Raw genomic sequence first — 19,065 nt, forward strand, 5'->3', positions numbered from 1 at the left:
GACGGCTAATGGAGCTGTGGCAATGCTTACACACCATTGAGCCATGTACGCTTGGACTGCCATTTTCATGATCTCTGTAAGATCCTTGGATGGTCGGACCTGTAGGGTTTCTTGCGTTTTCAAGCAAAGGAAAAAAAACGCTCACTGACCAATTTCCCTAGAGTAACAGGGCATGAAGACGCTTAACCAGGTGGATATATAACATAAGGAGAAAAAAAAAGGTACAACTCGATGGCGCCAGAAACACGTTTAGATACGTTTTTCTTGCATTATAGTCATTTTTGAACTCTTATTAGATTTTTTTAAACGTTTATTTGGAATAAAGCTTATTGTTTTTAACTGTCCACTGGACGAGCTGGACTTTTTTTTTTTCTTCCTATCTTACATCTATCACCCCTCCCCCTGGATTAGGTGCTAAAGGAGTGTTTCCACTAAACATATTTAGGCCACCAGCACACAAACGCATTTGCATTGCGAAATCCACGGTCGGTGTCCACACTGTGGATCTGCAGCAGATACCGTCTATAGCATGCTATGGGAAATAGATTCTTCCTGCACACTCGCGAAAACCAATTGCGGTTTCCGTGAGTGAAGGAAAAATCGCTGCATGCTCTATTTTCGTGCGGTGTCCGCACAGACCGCTTCCATTGAAGTCCATGGAAGCCATCTGTCCTGTGGCACATCCGCAATTGACATTGTGGATAGGTCGTGGGTACTCAAGTCATCGCCTAGCGACAGCATGGGAAAAATAAACATTTTAAAGAAGTCTGTACTGCATGTGTCCGACGGTGGCTCGCTGCGACCATCCGCAGTACAGATGAAAGGTGAAAAAGACAGGTACACATAGATGCCGGCCGGGCACAGGGTCGGATTCCGCTGTGGGCTCCCGCATGCGGAATCCGACCCGTTCTTGTGCAGGCGGCCTTAATAAAATGTCTCGCTACACAGAAAACTCCACATAAAATAAGGCATTTTTATAATCGCGCTGTGTGTTAAAGCAACCTTCTAGAGCCTGCAGTAGTGATTAATAAAGTATTACGGTGAAGCGTTGGACATTTTACTAAAGCAGAGAATAGGAATGGACACCACATCGCTTTATTACAGCCTGGGAGTTACATAAATCTTTCCTAGTATTCAAGGTATATGTCGTATTTTATTTGATTTAATCTTGGCTTCCAAAACTTACATAACTCTTCTGAACCGTCCCTCTAGGGCTTCCGGCAGCCACGAAAAAAACCAGATCCTTTCCAACCATCACGGTTTCAAAAGAAAACGGTGTCCTTCAAACTAAAGGAGAATCGTCCAGTTGCCAAAGAGAAGACGACTCCTTGGGTACCAACCAACCCAACATCTCCTCCAGCCTCCACAAAAAGGTCCGTAATGAAATTCTTAGAAGAGAATGCAGTTACATTGACTATAGGCATGAGATTTCAACTGGCCAATAGGGGGCGCTAAAAAGAAAAAAATATAAACTACAAGGAAAAAATAAATAAAAAAAGCCCCAGAGGTCGGAATCTCTTCAATGATAAAATGAGGGTATATCTTGGCAATAGGCCATCACTTTTATAAGATGGGAATACGCTCTTAAATCAGTCAGAAAAGCAGGACTGAATCAGACACGACTACCGGTGTGGTGTGTGTGGAGACTGCTGACTATATGTTTTTAATCTTTTGCTTCTGAGGCGTAGGCAGTTTTTGTTGCATTTTTTTTGTGTGACAAAGAAAATTCCTTCTCCTGATGTCAGCTGTAGGTCAGTAGTAAAATATGGAATGCCCTTTAACCCCTTGAGTGGCGGGTTTTCTACCACCCTGTTGTGCCTACCAGGGCAGGTTTTTTAAAATGGTCTAATCATTGAATTTCAACTAGTTTTGCAGTTGCGTCTCAAGAGCCATAACTTTTTCCTTTTTCCATTGACACGGCCATATGAGGGCTTGTTTTTTGCGGGACAAGTTGTAATTTTTTAAACAGGAGGGAAGAAAAAAAGAAATGGGGAAAAAAGAAAAAAGGGGCCATGTCATTAAGGGGTTAAATAATGTATTAACTTCCTTCTCTGGGTCATTACGACGCACACGGATACCACATGTGTGATTGTATTTTTGATTTTTTTACAAAGTAAAGGGAGACAAGTGTTTTTTTTTATTTTTTTAATAATTTTTTTTACTTTTTTTTTTTAATTTTTTTTAAATTTTTTTATTTTTTGTCCCTTTAGGGGACTTCCACAGGGACCCATCAGGACCCCTGATCACATTCCGGGGGTCCGATGATGACAGCCCTTTACATGCTGCAGTGACAACCCTTTACATGCTGCAGTCACATAGACTGCAGCATGTAAAGGGTTAACACAGCAGAGATCGGAGGTTTTCTCTGATCTCTGCTGTAAGAGCTAGTACCTAGGTGTCCTCTGACAGCTAACAACCAGCTCTCCCTGCCACAGAGACCATCCAAGCCGATGGTCTCTATGGCAACCTGTAAACAAAGCAGGAGGTTGCCGACATGTCGGCAATATCTTCTGCTGTTTTTTCAAAGCCCTTGCTTTGTTCTCTGTGGGTCTGTGCAGGCAGAGCACACTGTCACAGCTTGTGGCATTGTGCTCTGCAGCTCCCATAGTGATACATAGCCCGGAAATCTTCCGGGGTATATCACTATGGGCAGTGGAGCTCGTCCCGGAAAATTTCCGGGCGTGCCACTCAAGGGGTTAAACAATACAGGAATTTTCTTTTCTCTTTTGTGACTTCTCTTGAGGGCGGACTTTTTGTTTTCCTCCAACTTGACTGTATTTTTTTGGGACCATTGGGCTTCTTCCTCCCCTTCTGCTGTTTTTTTATTTTTTTTTTTTTCCTATTCGTTTCTCTCTAGGGTAAAAAAACTTCTTAGATGCATTAAACTGGTGCCTAACAGCAGCGTCTATCACCCATGAGCTATGACATCTGACAGATGCCGCTATTACTCATCCATCATATCGTTAAACAGAGGTCAAAAATACTTTGTGAATATAGCTTGAGTGTTGTGCCTTACCCCTGGATGACTGAAATCTTGGGTATGTGTACAGCGGTTACTGAAGTAATGCCTTCCTAGTCTTATAGCTTAATCAATTCTGCCATTGTCTTGGGTTTTATATTCTTTTCCTGCAGCATAAATGACGTGATGATTTTTTTTTTTTATGCGGGTTGGTACAATTATGACATTTTAAAATTTATATAGTTTTTTTAATTTAGGTTTTGCCAGTTTGGAACAATTTTTAAAAAAATATTTATTTAAATATATATTTATTTATTTTGCATAAATACCGTAGTGTTTTTTTTTTTTATTGTATAGGTCGTTATGGGTGCGATTTATATTTTTAGTAAACAGGAAAGTGCGTTTTTTGTTTTTTTTTTTACATTCTTATGTCCCTGTAGGGAACCTGAATCTGTGAGCCTATGATAATACATTGCCGTACTTCTGTATGGCAATGTATTATCGTGAATAATAGCGATCATAGGCTATGGCAGACCTGGACGCCATTGTCTGGTGTCCCTTTGCAATTGCAACCCATTGACCGATTGCGATTACATAGGAGAGGGCTGATGACATACCTAGAGCAGTGTCCTCTCACTATCAGCCCTTCACATGCCGCGATCAACATCACTGACATTCAGTCACAGTCGGCTCCCACTGCAGATGGCGCCGGCTCAGAGGCTGAGCTTGCGCCATCCGTAGGACGTAAGTGTACGTCTATTTGCCGGAACCCTTTTCCCGACCAGAATATAAACTTATGTCCTGGGTTGAGAATGGTTTAATCTATCTTTTCAAAGTGTAAATTTGCTTTGCAAAAACTTATGATCTGTCATAGGAACATGGCAAAAGTTTTGAATGGGTGGGGTCTGGTTGCTGAACACCAACCGATCCCTATAACAGAGCAATGGAAGCGCTCATCCAGGCGCTTTCTCTGCTTGCCAGATGAAGATAGGCTCATAGACTTACTATTGAGCCCAGTTTCAGCTAGTGAGCGAAGACAGCAATCAGATGAGCTCTTCTTCTGCTGCTTTCTAGTGACTTGGTGGGGTTTCTGCACCAGGACCTCCACCAATCAAAACTTTTGACGTGTCCCTAAGATGGGTCAAAAGTTTTTGGAAATGAGTTAGGGCTCCTGTCCACGTCAGATCTTGCATTGAGTTACTCGCGGCAATAATCCGGCCGCAAGTAACGCAGTGCACGCTTTCCATAGCGTTGCTATGGAAAGCGCAGCCCCCTGTCCACGAGCAGAGAAACATAGCGATTCTCCACTCATGGGACTCAAATCTCAGCATGCTACGATTTGCCGCATTTGTCCGCGGTGAGCCTATCTGTCAGATAGGCTCACCGCAGAGAACTGACAGTTCTCTCTCCTGCTCCCCGGCGGCGGAATATCGCTAGCTATATTCCGCCTCGCCCATGGACAGGGGGCCTTTCTAGTAAATCCAGTCTAGACACAGAATAGACATTAACTTTACACTGTCCCCATCCCCAGGGTGAACTGGAACACAGAACCCAAAAATTGTACTGCTACTCAATCTAAAAAAATAGATCAAATTGATTCTTCACAGAGGATGGAACCAGAAAACAAGGACGGCTCCCGGTAACTATTTCCTCATTCTGTAGTATCTCTGCTGTATATCTAAAAAATGTTAAGCTTTGTTCACACTAATGTTTTGTCTCTGCTGTCTTGTTCCATTGCTACACAAAGAGAGCATCTATCATTTCAGTCTTCTAAAATTAAAAGTGTTAACAGGAGTAAATCCTGTATTGAGCAGGGGGTTGGACCCGATGACCCTGGAGGTCCCTCCCAACTCCACCATTCTATGATTCTATAGACAGGGCCTCAGGCTACATCCAATAAAATGCAAAGTACAATGTTGTTTTTCCCTCTAAATGTGCCTAAACCTATCCAATTAATTCTACCTTGTCTTAGAAAATAAAGACATTTTTATAATTCTTGCCTTACGGTGGCTTTAGTAGAACATGATAGGTGCCAGATTAGTTCATGGTTATAGTAAAGTACAGTCAAACCTCTACTTTCGTTGTCTTCTTCTTTAGCCAGTTTTGCCAATTTTACTAGCCAGGATTTTGCCTCCAGTTTCTCTGGCTGCTTCTAGTTTTGCCAGCGGCCCACTTGACCTCACAGGCGGCGTCCCCGTCCCTCTAGCACAGGGGTGGGCAATTAATTTTCCCATGGGGCCACATGAGAAATTGGAATGGTTTTAGAGGGCCAGACCAACATACGAAGGCTCCATGCACATTGCCTTAATGGGGCCGTATTCCAGCCGCCCGATTTGGACAGCCATCGGTTGTAACACCTACCAATTTGTTCCATTTTAGTCCTAGCTTGTCCATGGATGCATTTACCTCTGTAAACAAATCACTCCCCGTTGTAGTATCTTTCATTGATCGCATAGCTGCCAGCTCTTCCATCATCTCAAAGTTTTTTGTTATCCCACGTACAAAAATAAGTAACTGGGCTGTATCTCGGATATCACAGCTCTCGTCCAGAGCCAAGGAAAAAAAGGTAAAATCATCCGCTTTCTTTTGCAGCTGAAGCTCCAAATTCCCCGCTATGTCTTCGACCCGTCTCGTTATAGTTCGCCTGGAGAGGGGCACATTTGCGAATGCTTCTTTTTTCTCAGGACAAATTAGCGCTGCAGAGTCCACCAAACATTCTTTGACAAACTCCCCATCAGAGAATGGCTTACTGTTTCTTGCAATTTTGTAGGATACTACAAAGCAGGTCTTTACGGCTGCATCCCTGGATGAGTGAAGCTTTTTAAAAAATCCTTGCTGACTTTGCAGTTTTGCTAGCAAATCTTCAGATACCCGTGCCCGCTCTGCCTCCGTCAAGTTCTTGTATTTCTCTCCGTGTTTAGTCTCATAATGGCGATGCAAATTGTAATCTTTAAATACAGCTATCTGCTCTCCACAAACTAAACACACAGCTTTACCTTTGGTTTCAGTAAATAGATATTTAGAAGTCCATTCTTTGTTAAAAACTCGGCATTCTGCATCAATTTTTCTTTTTTTAATGTTAGCCGCCATATTTAAGGGTTAACAGCTAACCTCGGAAAATAGATTTTTTTAATACACAGTAGTATGCTCCTAGGAGAGGGCACAGAGAGCTGCCCCAAGAAGAGAGATTAAAAAGTGAATATTATTAGTATTATTATTCTAATTACAATGCAAAGGGAAAAGTCCTGACACTTACCAATGACGAGCGTGGAACGATTGTCCTGGCACTCCCCAAGGTCCGCAACGAGCATCCTGGCACTCAGAAGTTACAGTGGCATCACTTACTCAGCATCGGGAAGCAGTGAAACTACAAACTCTGAAGCCTTGTCCATTTTGTTAACTTATGTGCTGTTTAATAAAGTTATTCAAGCCTACGTCATTGGTAGAGGTGCTTGAATAAGTAAGGCCTGAATAACTATTAGCACAGCACAGAAGTGAACAAAATGGACAAGGCTTCGGAGTGCATAGTTTCGCTGCTTCCCGTTGCTGACACCGGACTCATTGGTGAGTCACCAGGACACTCTTTGCGGGCCGGTCCGAGCTATTCAGCGGGCCGGATGTGGCCCGCGGGCCGTGCTTTGCCCAGGTCTGCTCTAGCAGCTCTCCAGGCGCTCCACCAGGCTTCTGTGTTGACTTGAAACACCATTATCTTCCTGGTAACATGGGTTGAATACTCCACCTCCAGGAAGAGAATACTGTGATTGGCTCAGAAAAGCCGTGGCTCAGCCAATCACAGCCGGCGCTTAATAAGCCAATCACAACCATTTAACAATAAGCAACGTTAACTCTTTGCTATTCTAAATAAAATATAAACCTCTACTATATTGTGGACAGACAAACACCTAGAGTGTTTACACTCTGCAAAGGTCAGTCCATAAACATGGCAGTATCAAGACTGCTCCTGTATAATATAATAGTTTGGTAACTGAAGTCCTCTATGGAGGATGGCCAATCCTATATTCTTAGTACAGATAAACTTTCTGACTAACTATCAGAGACTGATCTCTAAACACTAGCTGTATAACTCCTAACAGTAAAGCTCCAACATGTTGCGCTGTCGAAACAGCATCATCAGGGAGACAAGGGGTTAGCTATAGGGAGCCGGGCACTCACAGACAGAACTTATATAGTAAAGAGGCGGACCAAATGAGAGGACAACCCATCCAGACAAGAGAAGCAATTGGGCCTATCACTGTGAAGCAATGCAGAGAGGGTGAATGATTGACAGTGATCTCCTCCATACACAAGTCCAATGGGAAACGGATGTGCTCTCCTATTGAAATGGCTTAGAAAGATATTCTTTTTAGCACCTAACACCACACATAAAAAGTCCCTGTAGTAGTCATATAGTGTAGCTAGGGCTTATTTTCAAGGAAGGGCTTATATTTCCCCCAAAATCGGAATGTCTAGTACAAATTCATTGGATTTACATTGCTTCCTATGGAAATAATTGCCTCTAGTTCCATTGGTTTCAAGTTTGGCCGACTGTTTTCAGATGGGTTACCAACAAAACTAGAGGTTTGACTGTATATAAAACTCATTTGTATAGGGAGAGAATCTTCAGGAAGTAAACCCAGAATAAAATGTGGACATAGAATCTGTTACTATAACTTTGTTACTATTGTATAAGTTATTTAAAACATCTCAGCAAATACAGCTTCTGATTGCATTGTCAAAAGTTTGACTTTTCCGCTTTCTTTTGCTGTTTGTTGAAAGGTTGTCTTGGTTGGAATCTGAGACAGCAAGACGACTGCAACAACTGGATGATCTCTACAGGGAGGAAATAGTCCGTTTACGGAATCTCAGGTGAGTGGATAGGAATTAGGATGATAATACGAGCAAGTGGCACCTTTGAAAGCGTGCCTGTCTTTACAGATGACTTTTTGGAATCGTCCGTCATGTATGTAAATGAGGAATAGATACTATTGCATATAGATGCATCTTGCATGCTCCATCTCGAGTTCTCCGTTTTTCCTGAACTCCGTATATGAATACTAGTTACTATGATGACTCCCATGTACTGCACACATAGAAGAGATCCTGTTCCCCATCTCTCGGTAGCACAGCCTCAGGGTATGTTCACATAGGGTTTTTAAAGCGGAATCTGAACCAAAATCCACGTACAATATTTGACTGGGATGCTGCTTCGCTGTCTTCACAACGTGAATTTCGAATCTGCATTAAAGAAAAAAAGTAACATTCGCTTAACGTAAATCCGTGTAAGAAATTCTATGCATTTGTTGTTAGTTTTTTTATTCCCCATAGACAAGGGGTAAAGCCGTATGCAATCTGCTTAGAGGCAGGATCTGCATGGAAATCTAAAGTGGATTCCACTGTGAGAACCTACCCTCAGAAGCAGCAGCACGGAGGACATTATACATTAGTACCCAGTACTGTGCAGTGTAGTTGGTAATCCAGTACTGGGGTGAGAGAACACTTACTAGAAGCAATATCTGTGGCTTTCACTCTACAGCAGCTCTGTCCTCCCCTTCTCCTCTCCATAGACATCTATGGGCAGCAAGCGTAACCCGATTCCTCAGAGTACAGTCGTATTTTTTATATGAACTGTATCAGTGAATTGACAGTGAATGATCAGTGTCTGTGGGAGGAGAAGTGTTAGATATGGGGTTACCACTGGGGGCGTCAGGGTCCGGTTGGTGCAGGGTGCTCGTCTGGGTACTGCGGGAGACGGGGCTAGCAGTTCTGTCCGGGGTTCCCTCACGCTGGTGGTTGGTCGCGGCCGTGCTCGGCTGTCCGCTGGTTGGCCGCGCGGCGCTCGGGTTGGTGTGCGCCACCGTCGGGAAGCGGTTTTATGATCCCCTCCAGATGTCATGTGACTTTGCCCCGCCCCTCTGGGCGGGGAGTTCTGTATATAGACCTGGCTGACCCAGACACTGGTTGCCAGTGTTTGGTTTGAGTTGTCTGCCTTCACCCACAATCTTTGACCTGACTTTAGTGTGTTTTGACTTCAGCCTTCCATTTGACTTTACCTCTGTTTTGCCCTCCTGTACTCCTCACGTGTCTTCTGGTTTGACCCTGCTTGTATCTCGACTACTCTCTGGTTTGTTTCCTTGTTGCTTCCAGTCAGCTACGCGGTGCTCACCTGCCGGTCTCCTGGTCCCTCCTTCCTTGGGGTCTCTGTCACTAGTGCAGCACAGGGACCGTTGCCCAGTTGTCGCCCTGGGGCCTAGCCCAGGGGGGCAAGTAGGTAGGGACACGGGAGAGGGCTGGCGTAGTGGTCCCCTGTCCATCTGCCCCTACCAGCCCTAACAAGAAGTCTGATAAGTGGAGAAAGTCACTTTATTAAGTGAAATGAAATCTTAGTGTTAGCCAATAGAAGAGTCTTTTGAGGAGAGCCGTGTAAGGCCTCATGTCCACGGGAAAAATATGATTTAGGATCCGCAGCGGATTACCTGCACGCGGATCCGCACCCCATAGGGATGCATTGACCACCCGCGGGTAGATAAATACCCACGGATGGTCAATAAAAGGGATTTTAAAAAAAATGGAGCATGAAAAAATCTGGACCATGCTCCATTTTCGTGCGGATCTCCCACGGCGACGGCTCCCACGGGCTTCTATTGAAGCCTATGGAAGCCGTCCGGATCCGCGGGAGACCTAAAATAGGAATTTAAAAGAATTTACTCACCCGCAGCGGGCCGGGAAGGTCTTCTCTTCCTCATGGCCGCATCTCCCTTGCTTCGGCTCGGCGGATGTGCCCGGCGCATGCGCGTGGCACGTCGACGACGTGCCGCCGGCGTGAGGAATTCATCCGCCGGCCGAAAAAGAAGATCCGGCCGTGAGGAAGAGCAGAGCTTCCCCGCCCGCTACGGATAGGTAAATTCTTTTAAATTCTTATTTTCAGGCCTCATGTCCGCGGGGCAGGAGGGACCCGCTACGGATTCTACATGTAGAATCCGTAGCGGGCCCGATTTTCCCCGTGGACATGAGGCCTTAGTCACCTACTCTAATCTCAAAAAGGACTTCTCAGGATCCTCCCTATGATGCTTATATGAACTGTCTGATGTTACATTGATCGTATTTACAAATATAATATTTACTTCTTTTTTCCCCCATTTTTATTGTAAAGGGAGGAGGCCGATGCTTCAAAGGGATTTCCGAATGAACGCTCTGCAAGCAATAATGTACCAAGGCTGCAGGTAGAATATGACTTTCCTTGATTCTGTACAAATAACTGCTGGTGACCAAAAGAAGAATGCCAATCTGCATAATACTTCCCTCACCACAAAGTATTTTATGTTTTCAGCTGGAGCCGGACATTATATCAGGAAAAGATGAGAGCCTGCAGGAACGGAGTCCGCCCAACAAGGAGTACCCACACAGCTTTCAACAACCTGACGGCGAATTGGAGGCTGTGATCCAGAGAATAGAGGAAATTGAGGTAATGAGGTTTTAAACTGTATCTAAACTATCAAGTGACTATTCAGAATAAACTATTGTGTATGTACAGGAGGAATATTTCTGTCCGTTACCTGACTTGTATCTTATAGTTTTTAAGTACTTTTTTCTTCTATAGGCACAGTTTCTAATTGTTTTCTCTGAGCTTAGCTCCACATTTTGGTGCAAACTAGCTGCTAATGATATCTCCCATAAAGAAGAGGAGATCTACTCTTTCCTAGCTTGCCGTAGTGCAACCTCAGAAGCAGCAACATTGGAGGGGCATTATATAAGATTACTGAGCAGTGTAGCTGGAATGCAGCACTGGGGAGATCTAAAACACTTACCATAGCCTACAGCAGTATCTCTCTGCATCTGTCCCAATCTCTCTCCAGCAGCTTCCCCCCTCCTCTCCCCATATTTCTATGGGCTGCATCTATAACCTGATCTCTCAATGTAGAAACTTCTGTGTACATCAATGAATACAGTGAGGGCTCAGTGCAAGAGACAGGGAGAGGAGAAGTGGCTGATAAGTGGAGAAATAGGCATTTTTCTGTAATAAATTATATTAGATACAAAAATAGAAATCTTTGTACGCTTTAATAGCAGGTCTCCATATCCTACCCATTTAAATGCTGGGGATAGATGGCAACTTTAACTGTGCAGCATAAGGCTTTCAAGGTCACAGTGCTAAATCACTAATACTGATGGTGAATGTGGTTACATTGAAATCCTGAAAGTTTGCAATTTTGCCGAATGTCATTTTTTTGGATTCGGGTCACAACATGACCACATTCTCTATCGTAAATTGCAGCTTAGCAGTCTGACATTACAGGCTTAACATCAAGCAGTCAGTCGCCATAAAGCTCTACAAGAAAACATCCCTAACCTCTTTGAACAACTACGAGTCTGTTTCCGTCAGACTTGTCAGTTGCAGCGCTGTCATGTGAGCCTGGAGGGAATCACATCACATACACATGCACTTTTTCACGATTACAGCCAGTAGATGCATACGCTGTTTTTCGAGTTCACAAAGTTTCTGTGACAGTCCTGAACTTGACACAGATACTGTTTCGGCTGAGGCATCTGACCCTACTTCCATAAACTGTGCCACACCTACAGATGGGAAGGCCTGGAAAAAAAACTGAAAAATTGGGGGAAAGAAACAGGTTTTTTTTTTTTCCCCCAAAGCCATTTTTTGTTATAGAGTTTGAATACCATGTCATGGATATATTATTTATCATTGGTGAAGAACATATTCTACATTTTTTTTTTCAATTTTTCTGGAAAAATTGGATTTGGAAATGAACGGGAGGAAAACTTTTTTTTTTTTTTTTTTTTTCCCCTCAACTTTTCTGTTTTTTTCCAGGCCTTCTGATCTTTAGCCACATCGGTCCATAGGTGAGATGTATTTTTGTATTTAGTGGGGCCAAGCTGCACAGCCACATACAACATGTGGACATGCATGTCTAATGCCCTGCAAGAAAGTAGCTATGGTCTTTGACTATCCCCTTTTAAAACCGCTGCTTACAATAAAGGACTTGAAGCTCCATACACTTTCATCATTTGTTTGGCCAACAGCTCATTGGTTTATCTCCATGGGAAACAAAAGGATCGGAGCTTGAAACTCTAGATGACTGATCCCTCTGAGAATCAAGAGATGCCCCCTACACTTACAGTAATTGGCCAAATTGACACATTTCGATGACTTTTCCCCAGTGTTCATGAGGGCCGTTAATCCATAATAGCATTGTATTGAAATAAATGGGATCTATTAAACAGTATAGATTTTTTTTCTTTTCTTACTACTTAGAAATACCAAGATGCAGTTCGGCAGAGGTTTACTCGGATAGACTATTCAGATATGGAATTCTGGGCACAAGAAGAAAAAGGTTGGTTTACTGATCCCTGTGCTTTATTTCTATGCCTGAATTTTGTATTTTGTTTCATTACTTGGTCCTTCCATTCTAGAGAGATCTCATGCAGTCACCGACCAGAGACCTCTTACTCTCCACCCCATTAGAATCACCAAACCTGTAGGACAACGGGAGCCGGTGGTGGATATTCTACTGGAGGAACCGTTTGAAGGAGAGTAAGTAAAGAGACATCTCAGTAACGAACCGCTATATTTTCTTTGAGAATTGGCCAAAACACTGGGAAAAGAGAGTATTATTTTACCTAGTAGTCCTGTGTATTCATTACTGTGCAGCTACCCCGTTTCCCTGAAAATAAGACCTAGCATGATTTTCTTCAGAATTTTTGAGGATGCAAAATGATTTTTCAGGCTTTTTGAGGATGCTTGAAATATAAGCCCTACTAACAGTTAATTAAAAAAGTCAATTTAAATAGTGTCCAGGCAGCTAGACATGTAAAAAAGTTAAACCTTTTTGAACAAAAATTAATATAAGACACTGTTTTATTTTCGGGGAAACACGGTAGTATACTGTCACATCTATGTAGTTTCAACTGAAATCTCTTTTGTCCTTTGGATGCAACTGACATATTGTCTGACTGTCTGTCTATATGGGAGTCTGCAATGTGTGATAAATGGATATTTGTATGTATCCACCTTGCAATGAATTTATTAAAGATGCACACCTTTTTTTAAATTTGGCGCATTTTGGACTGTCCTAAAATTAAAAAATGAAATCTACACTGGTATGATCGGGTGTAGATTCGTGCTGAAATTCGCACTCTTGTGAGCATTCATGCTGCTACATGAAAAAGTATAGAAGACTTTCATCTTTGGTTGATTTGTGTGTGTTTTTTTTTTTCCCCAAAAGTTCCCTACAAATACACAAAGAAGAGCTGGCTCGTCATTCTCCTCACCACTTTGCCCAGCGTACTCTGGATTGCACTAAAGGACTCTTGCGTCTGTCTGTTCCCTCCCAAATGCTACAGAATATTCATGATTATTCAAAAAATTTTAACCGACACCTTAGACTGACCTCCCATCAGCAAGTGGGAGACTTCGATCCATGGCACATCACAGAGAGGTAAATGAAAAGGTCAATAACTTATCTAGAAGATCCTTTCAGGCACAAGACGCATGATCAGCACCCCATCTTTAAATGGTTTCACATGACTTTAACCCCTTAAGGATCCCCCCCCTTTTTTTTTTCATTTTCGTTCTTTCCACCCCTCCTTTTAAAAAAAATCCTAACTTTTATTTATCCATCTACATAGCTATATGAGGGACAAGTTTAATTTTCCAATGAAAGAATTTTTTTTTTACGTTTTTCAGTACCGTATATTCCGGCCTATAAGGCGACAGGGCGTATAAGACGACCCCCCAACTGTCACCTTATACGCCGGGAATACAGCGGAGCAAAAAAAAATCATTACTCACCTCCCCCGGCGTTCTGCGGCGCTGCTGCAGGCTGTCGCTCCCTCCTGGTCCCCGGCAGAGCATTGCTTTCTGGATGCGGGGCTTGAAATCCCCACCTCCAGAAAGCTAATACTGTGATTAGCTAACACACGCCGTCAGCCAATCACAGCCATTCAATGACATCATTGAAAGCTGTGATTGCCTAAAACACACGTGGCTTCAGCCAATCACAGCATTCAATGATGTCATTGAATGGCTGTGATTGGCTGACGGCGTGTGTTAGCTAATCACAGTATTAGCTTTCTGGAGGCGGGGATTTCAAGCCCCGCATTCAGAAAGCAATGCTCTGCCGGGGACCAGGAGGGAGCGACAGCCTGCAGCAGCGCCGCAGAACGCCGGGGGAGGTGAGTAATGATTTTTTTTTTTTTTGACACTTTCTTTCTTTTGTATTACCGGCGTATAAGACGACCCCCGACTTCAGAGCAGATTTTTGGGGGTTCAAAAGTCGTCTTATACGCCGGTATATACGGTACATTATGTGGTAGAGTAATTACTAAGTGGAGTGGAATGGAAAACAACTGAAATTTCGCCATCTTTGGGTGCGTCTTTTTTCTACGGTGTAGGGACTGCAGCAAAAATGACCTGATAACTTTATTCTAGGAGTCGGCACGTTTACTACAATACCAAATTTACATAGTTTGTAGGTTTTTTTTCTGTAATTTTGGAAAACATACGACTTTTTGATCGCTTTTTGTTACATTTTTTTTTCTTGGAGACGAGGTGACCAAAAAAAGCGCAATTTTGGTGGGGGTTTTTTATTTTCTCTTACAACAATCACCGTGCGGGGTAAATAATGCATTACTTTGATAGATCGGACTTTTACGGACACAGCGATACAAAAATGTATTATTATTTAGATTATTTTATTATAAATATGGCAAAGTGTGTTTTTTTGTTTGTTTTTGTTTTTTATTTACTTTTTGCTGTGAAAATGGGCAGAAAAATAAAACATGTTCTATGTTTTTTTTTTTCTGTGATCGAAATGCACGTGCCAAAATATGGAAATGTGGACTAACTCATTGACATCAATGGGTTCTATTCTCCTGCGTATTGCGCACGCAAATACGTCTGTGTGAAGCCAACCTAAAAGTTTTGCCTCAGCTCTACTCCAGACTAGATGGATACTGTTATGATGTCTCCCATACACAGCACACACACTCTCTCCCACATAACAATGGCACAGCAATAGTACGTAGGGAATTATATTGGAGGATAGCTGTGAATCCAGTACTGGGATGAGACCGTAAACACTTACGAGAAGTGGCAGTATCTCTACCGTCTGCTCCTCTCTGCGTGTCTGCAGCTGCTCCCTCTTCATAGATTCCTATGAACAGCCGTTGTAACCTGGTCCCTCAGTGAAGCTGAAAATCCATCTCTTCTCTGCCTCTTTCAAGATTGATTTTACCACTTAATAGAGAGCAAATAATCAGTGCAGGTGATTAGTAGGTGGACAGAGCCATTTTTTATGTTTATATTCACTTGTACTATTGATTTCTTCAAAGTTTTTTTTAATGATGGTGACATTTTAAATTGAGTCCTGATTAAAACAAGCCTGTGAATGGCACTAAAGTTGACCCAAAGGAGCGTGTGTCATTGGTTATGGCCCTTTTTACACACAACGATTATCGCTCAAAACTCTGTCAAAAGCCATCTTTTGAGCGATAATCGTTGCGTATAAATGTGCCCATCTTTCCCTTTTCTGCAGAACGATGATTTTATGTTCAGCATAAAATCCATCGTTCGGCAGAAGAGCTGATATCAGAGACTTTACACTGTGTTCTCTGCGGGGAGCGCTGATAACGGTCTCAGCTGTCACCCCCGCGGCAGAACAAAGGTAATGTATTCAGAGAACAGACCACCCGCTGTTCTCTGAATATAGGTGGGTTTACACGGGACGAATGTCGGGCAAATGATGCCCAACACTCGTCGCTGTGTGTCCTTGTTCCTGTGCTCCTGCACGGGAGCTAGTAGTGCTGGCTCGCTCACAGAGCGGCCAGCAGGAGGGCGGGGTGTCTGCAGGAGATTTTCTCTCCTCTCAATCCCCTGCCCCTCTCCATTGACTTAACCCAGCAGTCGTGCAGTACTGAATGGCTGCTATTTACACTGAGTGATCAGCCCATGGTTCATCGTTGATGCAGCATAAACGATGGATGATGAGCTGATCACTAATTGTTCATTGTAAATAGCAGCTGTTCAGTACTGAACAGTCGCTATGTTATGTCAATGGAGAGGGGCGGGGGAGCAACAGAAGAAAAATCGGCCTCCCGCTGAGAGCGAACAGTACTAGTTCCCATGCAGCTGCATGAGAGCTAGTCTATGCGGGGACGAGTGTTGGGCATTGTTTGCCCGACAGTTGCCCTGTCTAAAAGGGCCTTATAGCTCTCGGCGGCTCACATGCATTAACAAGCTACTAATTGGCATTAGTACCAATTAGTAGTTTATGCGAAATGATCGTTCAAAGCCATCTTTTTAGTGATCATCTTTGTGTGTAAATGGGCCCTTAGTCAGTACTGGCCTCTTGGCTAATTGACATCTGCAGCACTTTATCATATGCAAATCTTTCCTTACATATTCCGTCGTGCTGACTCCCACTGTCTTTTTGTGCGTTTTATCTATTTTTCCCCTAAATGGTGCCCTGACAATAAGCAGAATGTGAAACAAATGACAGTAACATGAGGAGTTGGCTTTTTATCAACTCGGGACGCCAAAAGCATGGTGACTGTATCTGTAATGAGGGATAGTGCATTTGCATCACAAAAGAGGCGGCTTCCATTTTTAGAATTGCTTATCTTCTGTGAGACAACCTAATATACACCTACATTTTTCTACTCCAGGCAATGGTAAACCTGACAACTAAATGAATCCCCCAAGTTCCAATGTTAGTAACCATGTTCATGTTATTTTGCAGCCTAGCAGAGGACCTGATAAATGACGCCCTAGGTGAGGTCGCTGCAGAACTACATGACCTGTGTGAGGGCTACGCAGAGGCTGTATTTACATCGGAGTTCATGGAACCTACAGAAAACGGCTAGACTGGAAATGAAGTTGAATGACATGTTAATTGCAAAAAGTTATTTTTTTTAATATTTATTAAAGATTTTTTTTTCTTTTTTTCTTACAAAGTTACACATATAAAAAATAGATTGTATGAATCATCTGTTCTCCCTAGAATAAAAGGAAACAAGAGGAGACTAATACATACTATGCACCTTTATATCATGTAAAAAAAAATATAGGAACCCTACATGTTGAGAGGAAGTAGTTCTAGCACTTTGCACACTTGACTACAAACCCTCTGATACTAAGTAAAAGCTAGAACATGATGTGTCACTTGTGTACATGAAACATGGCTAGGTTATCAATGGGTATCCCCTTCCAGCTGTGCAGCCCAATTTCCCCCCACTGCCCTCTCTTACACAATACTTATGCATTCATTATATCTAGGAAATCCCAGGAAGGTCTGTCAAGGCCCCTATGGGCAGTACCGATAAGCAATCTCCCAACAGTAACGTGCCGACCTGGGAGATGACAACCACATCCATTGTACTACATTCCATACTCCTCGTTCCCTGGGACTTGCCCTTTTTGGTAATACTACTACTCTACTGAGTCCCAAATCCACCATCTTAAAGTGTACCATATCTCTGATGGTCTCCCCTGCATGATCTCCCTACTGCTGGCTGTCGTGACAAAGCATTAGCAAAAGCCCCTCTCCCAGTTCTCCAAGGTAAGCAACCTATCTAAAGGGCAGTCAGGCTGCAGCTGGTCCGGCAGGAACTTAAATGCCTCCCTGCAGCTGCACCTATTTAAAACTTGGTAAGTTACATCACTCGAAATTTAAACCCCCTCCTGTCTACTCTTCCTGCTCTTGGAGGACTCCTGCCCCATCTATCCTCACCCTGGTATCTGGCTACCTTTTCCCAGTTTAAACTGGCCATGTTGGGCCTCCACTAGCCTGCAGTCCTGCTACGTGCCCTCACTATATTTAAAGTTTTCTTCAGTGTATATGGCATTTTTTTTATTCTTACTTTTTATAACTGATTGTGTTATATTTAGTTTTCCTTCTACACATTTTCTGCATTCCTCAAGATAAATTGTGGTATGAGTATTTCCATGAAGACTGCTGCATTTATTTTCAGCCTCTTTCTTTAATGGCAAGACCTGAATTCCTACCATGAGCATTATCTATCCACTGGATAAGTGGTAAATGTTAGCTCAGTGAGAGTCCTACTGCTGTAGCCCCATTTAATCCATATGAACATGATGAACAGGAGCATAAACCTAATTGTATGTCCATTCTATGAATGCTTTGCCACAAATGGACATATTATTCTGTTGTGTGGATGGTACAGGAGCTGTGCCCATGCCATCAGCAGTTTGCTCTGGCTGTAATGTACAGCTGCAATCTGAGAACTCTGATTCTGGCTGTTTAATCCCTTAGATGCTGTGATCAATAGTGACCATAGCATCTAAGTAGTTACACAGAGGGGGGATCACACAGTAGGGTTCAGAAGGGTTACTGTGGCAGCTGAGTACTTAGCAAAGGCAACTACAGTGCATCTGAAAATCTGGATAAACTAATAGAATAGACCCCCTCCTCTGATTTAACAGAACGATCATATATAGTCAGCTTTATATCCTAATGTGCGCTAAGATTGGAAAGAAATGAAATGTTCACATATGGAAACTATCAATCAGAATACTAGAATGTAATTTCTAATGCGAATTACAATATTTTACTGCTGATTAGTTCTGGAAAATAATTTTTCTGGACATTTATGTAAAATCAGGATTTTTTTGCAAGAGATCTCTTTTGGTACATTGTATTTATTCTTTTAATAAATTATTTTATGTAACGTGTTGTCATCTTGTTCTACTTTATGATGCAATGCAGGAGCATTAAAAAACCTGTTTCTAATGTTACAATAATGGTAGTGCCAGTTTGGGTATATCCTAAACCAACTCCTGGGTTTTCCATAGTAATCCTGCTCAACGTGACGTGATGGGCAGCAAAGGCTTCATCGAAAAGCATAGCTGTTGTAGAGCTGCTGAAGCTCAAGGTGAAATTTATCGAAGGAACATAGATCAGGCAGACTAAAGTTGCGCCAGATTTATCATATTGAATCATTGGTAGAACCAGAGGGAAATGCTTGTTTATAGGTGGTACAGAAACCTTTGGCATTACAGCTTGGATGGAGTGTGTCCTGCTGAGTTGTTGGTGAATGTCATCCCTCACTACCCAGTTTAAACTTGGGGCACC

At 42.8% G+C, this 19,065-nt stretch overlaps 1 protein-coding gene across 1 annotated transcript in view; it reads left to right on the plus strand.

The window, feature by feature from the left end:
• The window catches only part of KIAA0753 (KIAA0753 ortholog), a 34,368-nt gene extending 15,751 nt beyond the window's left edge, over positions 1 to 18,617 (plus strand). Inside the window, exons 8-16 of the mRNA XM_066599615.1 lie at positions 1,213 to 1,373; positions 4,491 to 4,598; positions 7,736 to 7,825; positions 10,110 to 10,179; positions 10,287 to 10,421; positions 12,231 to 12,309; positions 12,389 to 12,509; positions 13,201 to 13,413; positions 16,714 to 18,617. Coding sequence (XP_066455712.1) covers positions 1,213 to 1,373; positions 4,491 to 4,598; positions 7,736 to 7,825; positions 10,110 to 10,179; positions 10,287 to 10,421; positions 12,231 to 12,309; positions 12,389 to 12,509; positions 13,201 to 13,413; positions 16,714 to 16,837 — 1,101 coding nt within the window. The 3' untranslated portion in view covers positions 16,838 to 18,617. The remainder of the gene's footprint in view (positions 1 to 1,212; positions 1,374 to 4,490; positions 4,599 to 7,735; positions 7,826 to 10,109; positions 10,180 to 10,286; positions 10,422 to 12,230; positions 12,310 to 12,388; positions 12,510 to 13,200; positions 13,414 to 16,713) is intronic.
• The last annotated feature ends 448 nt before the right edge of the window (positions 18,618 to 19,065 follow it).

This window comes from Eleutherodactylus coqui, chromosome 4 (genome assembly GCF_035609145.1).
Source record: "Eleutherodactylus coqui strain aEleCoq1 chromosome 4, aEleCoq1.hap1, whole genome shotgun sequence".
Lineage (NCBI taxonomy): Eukaryota > Metazoa > Chordata > Amphibia > Anura > Eleutherodactylidae > Eleutherodactylus > Eleutherodactylus coqui.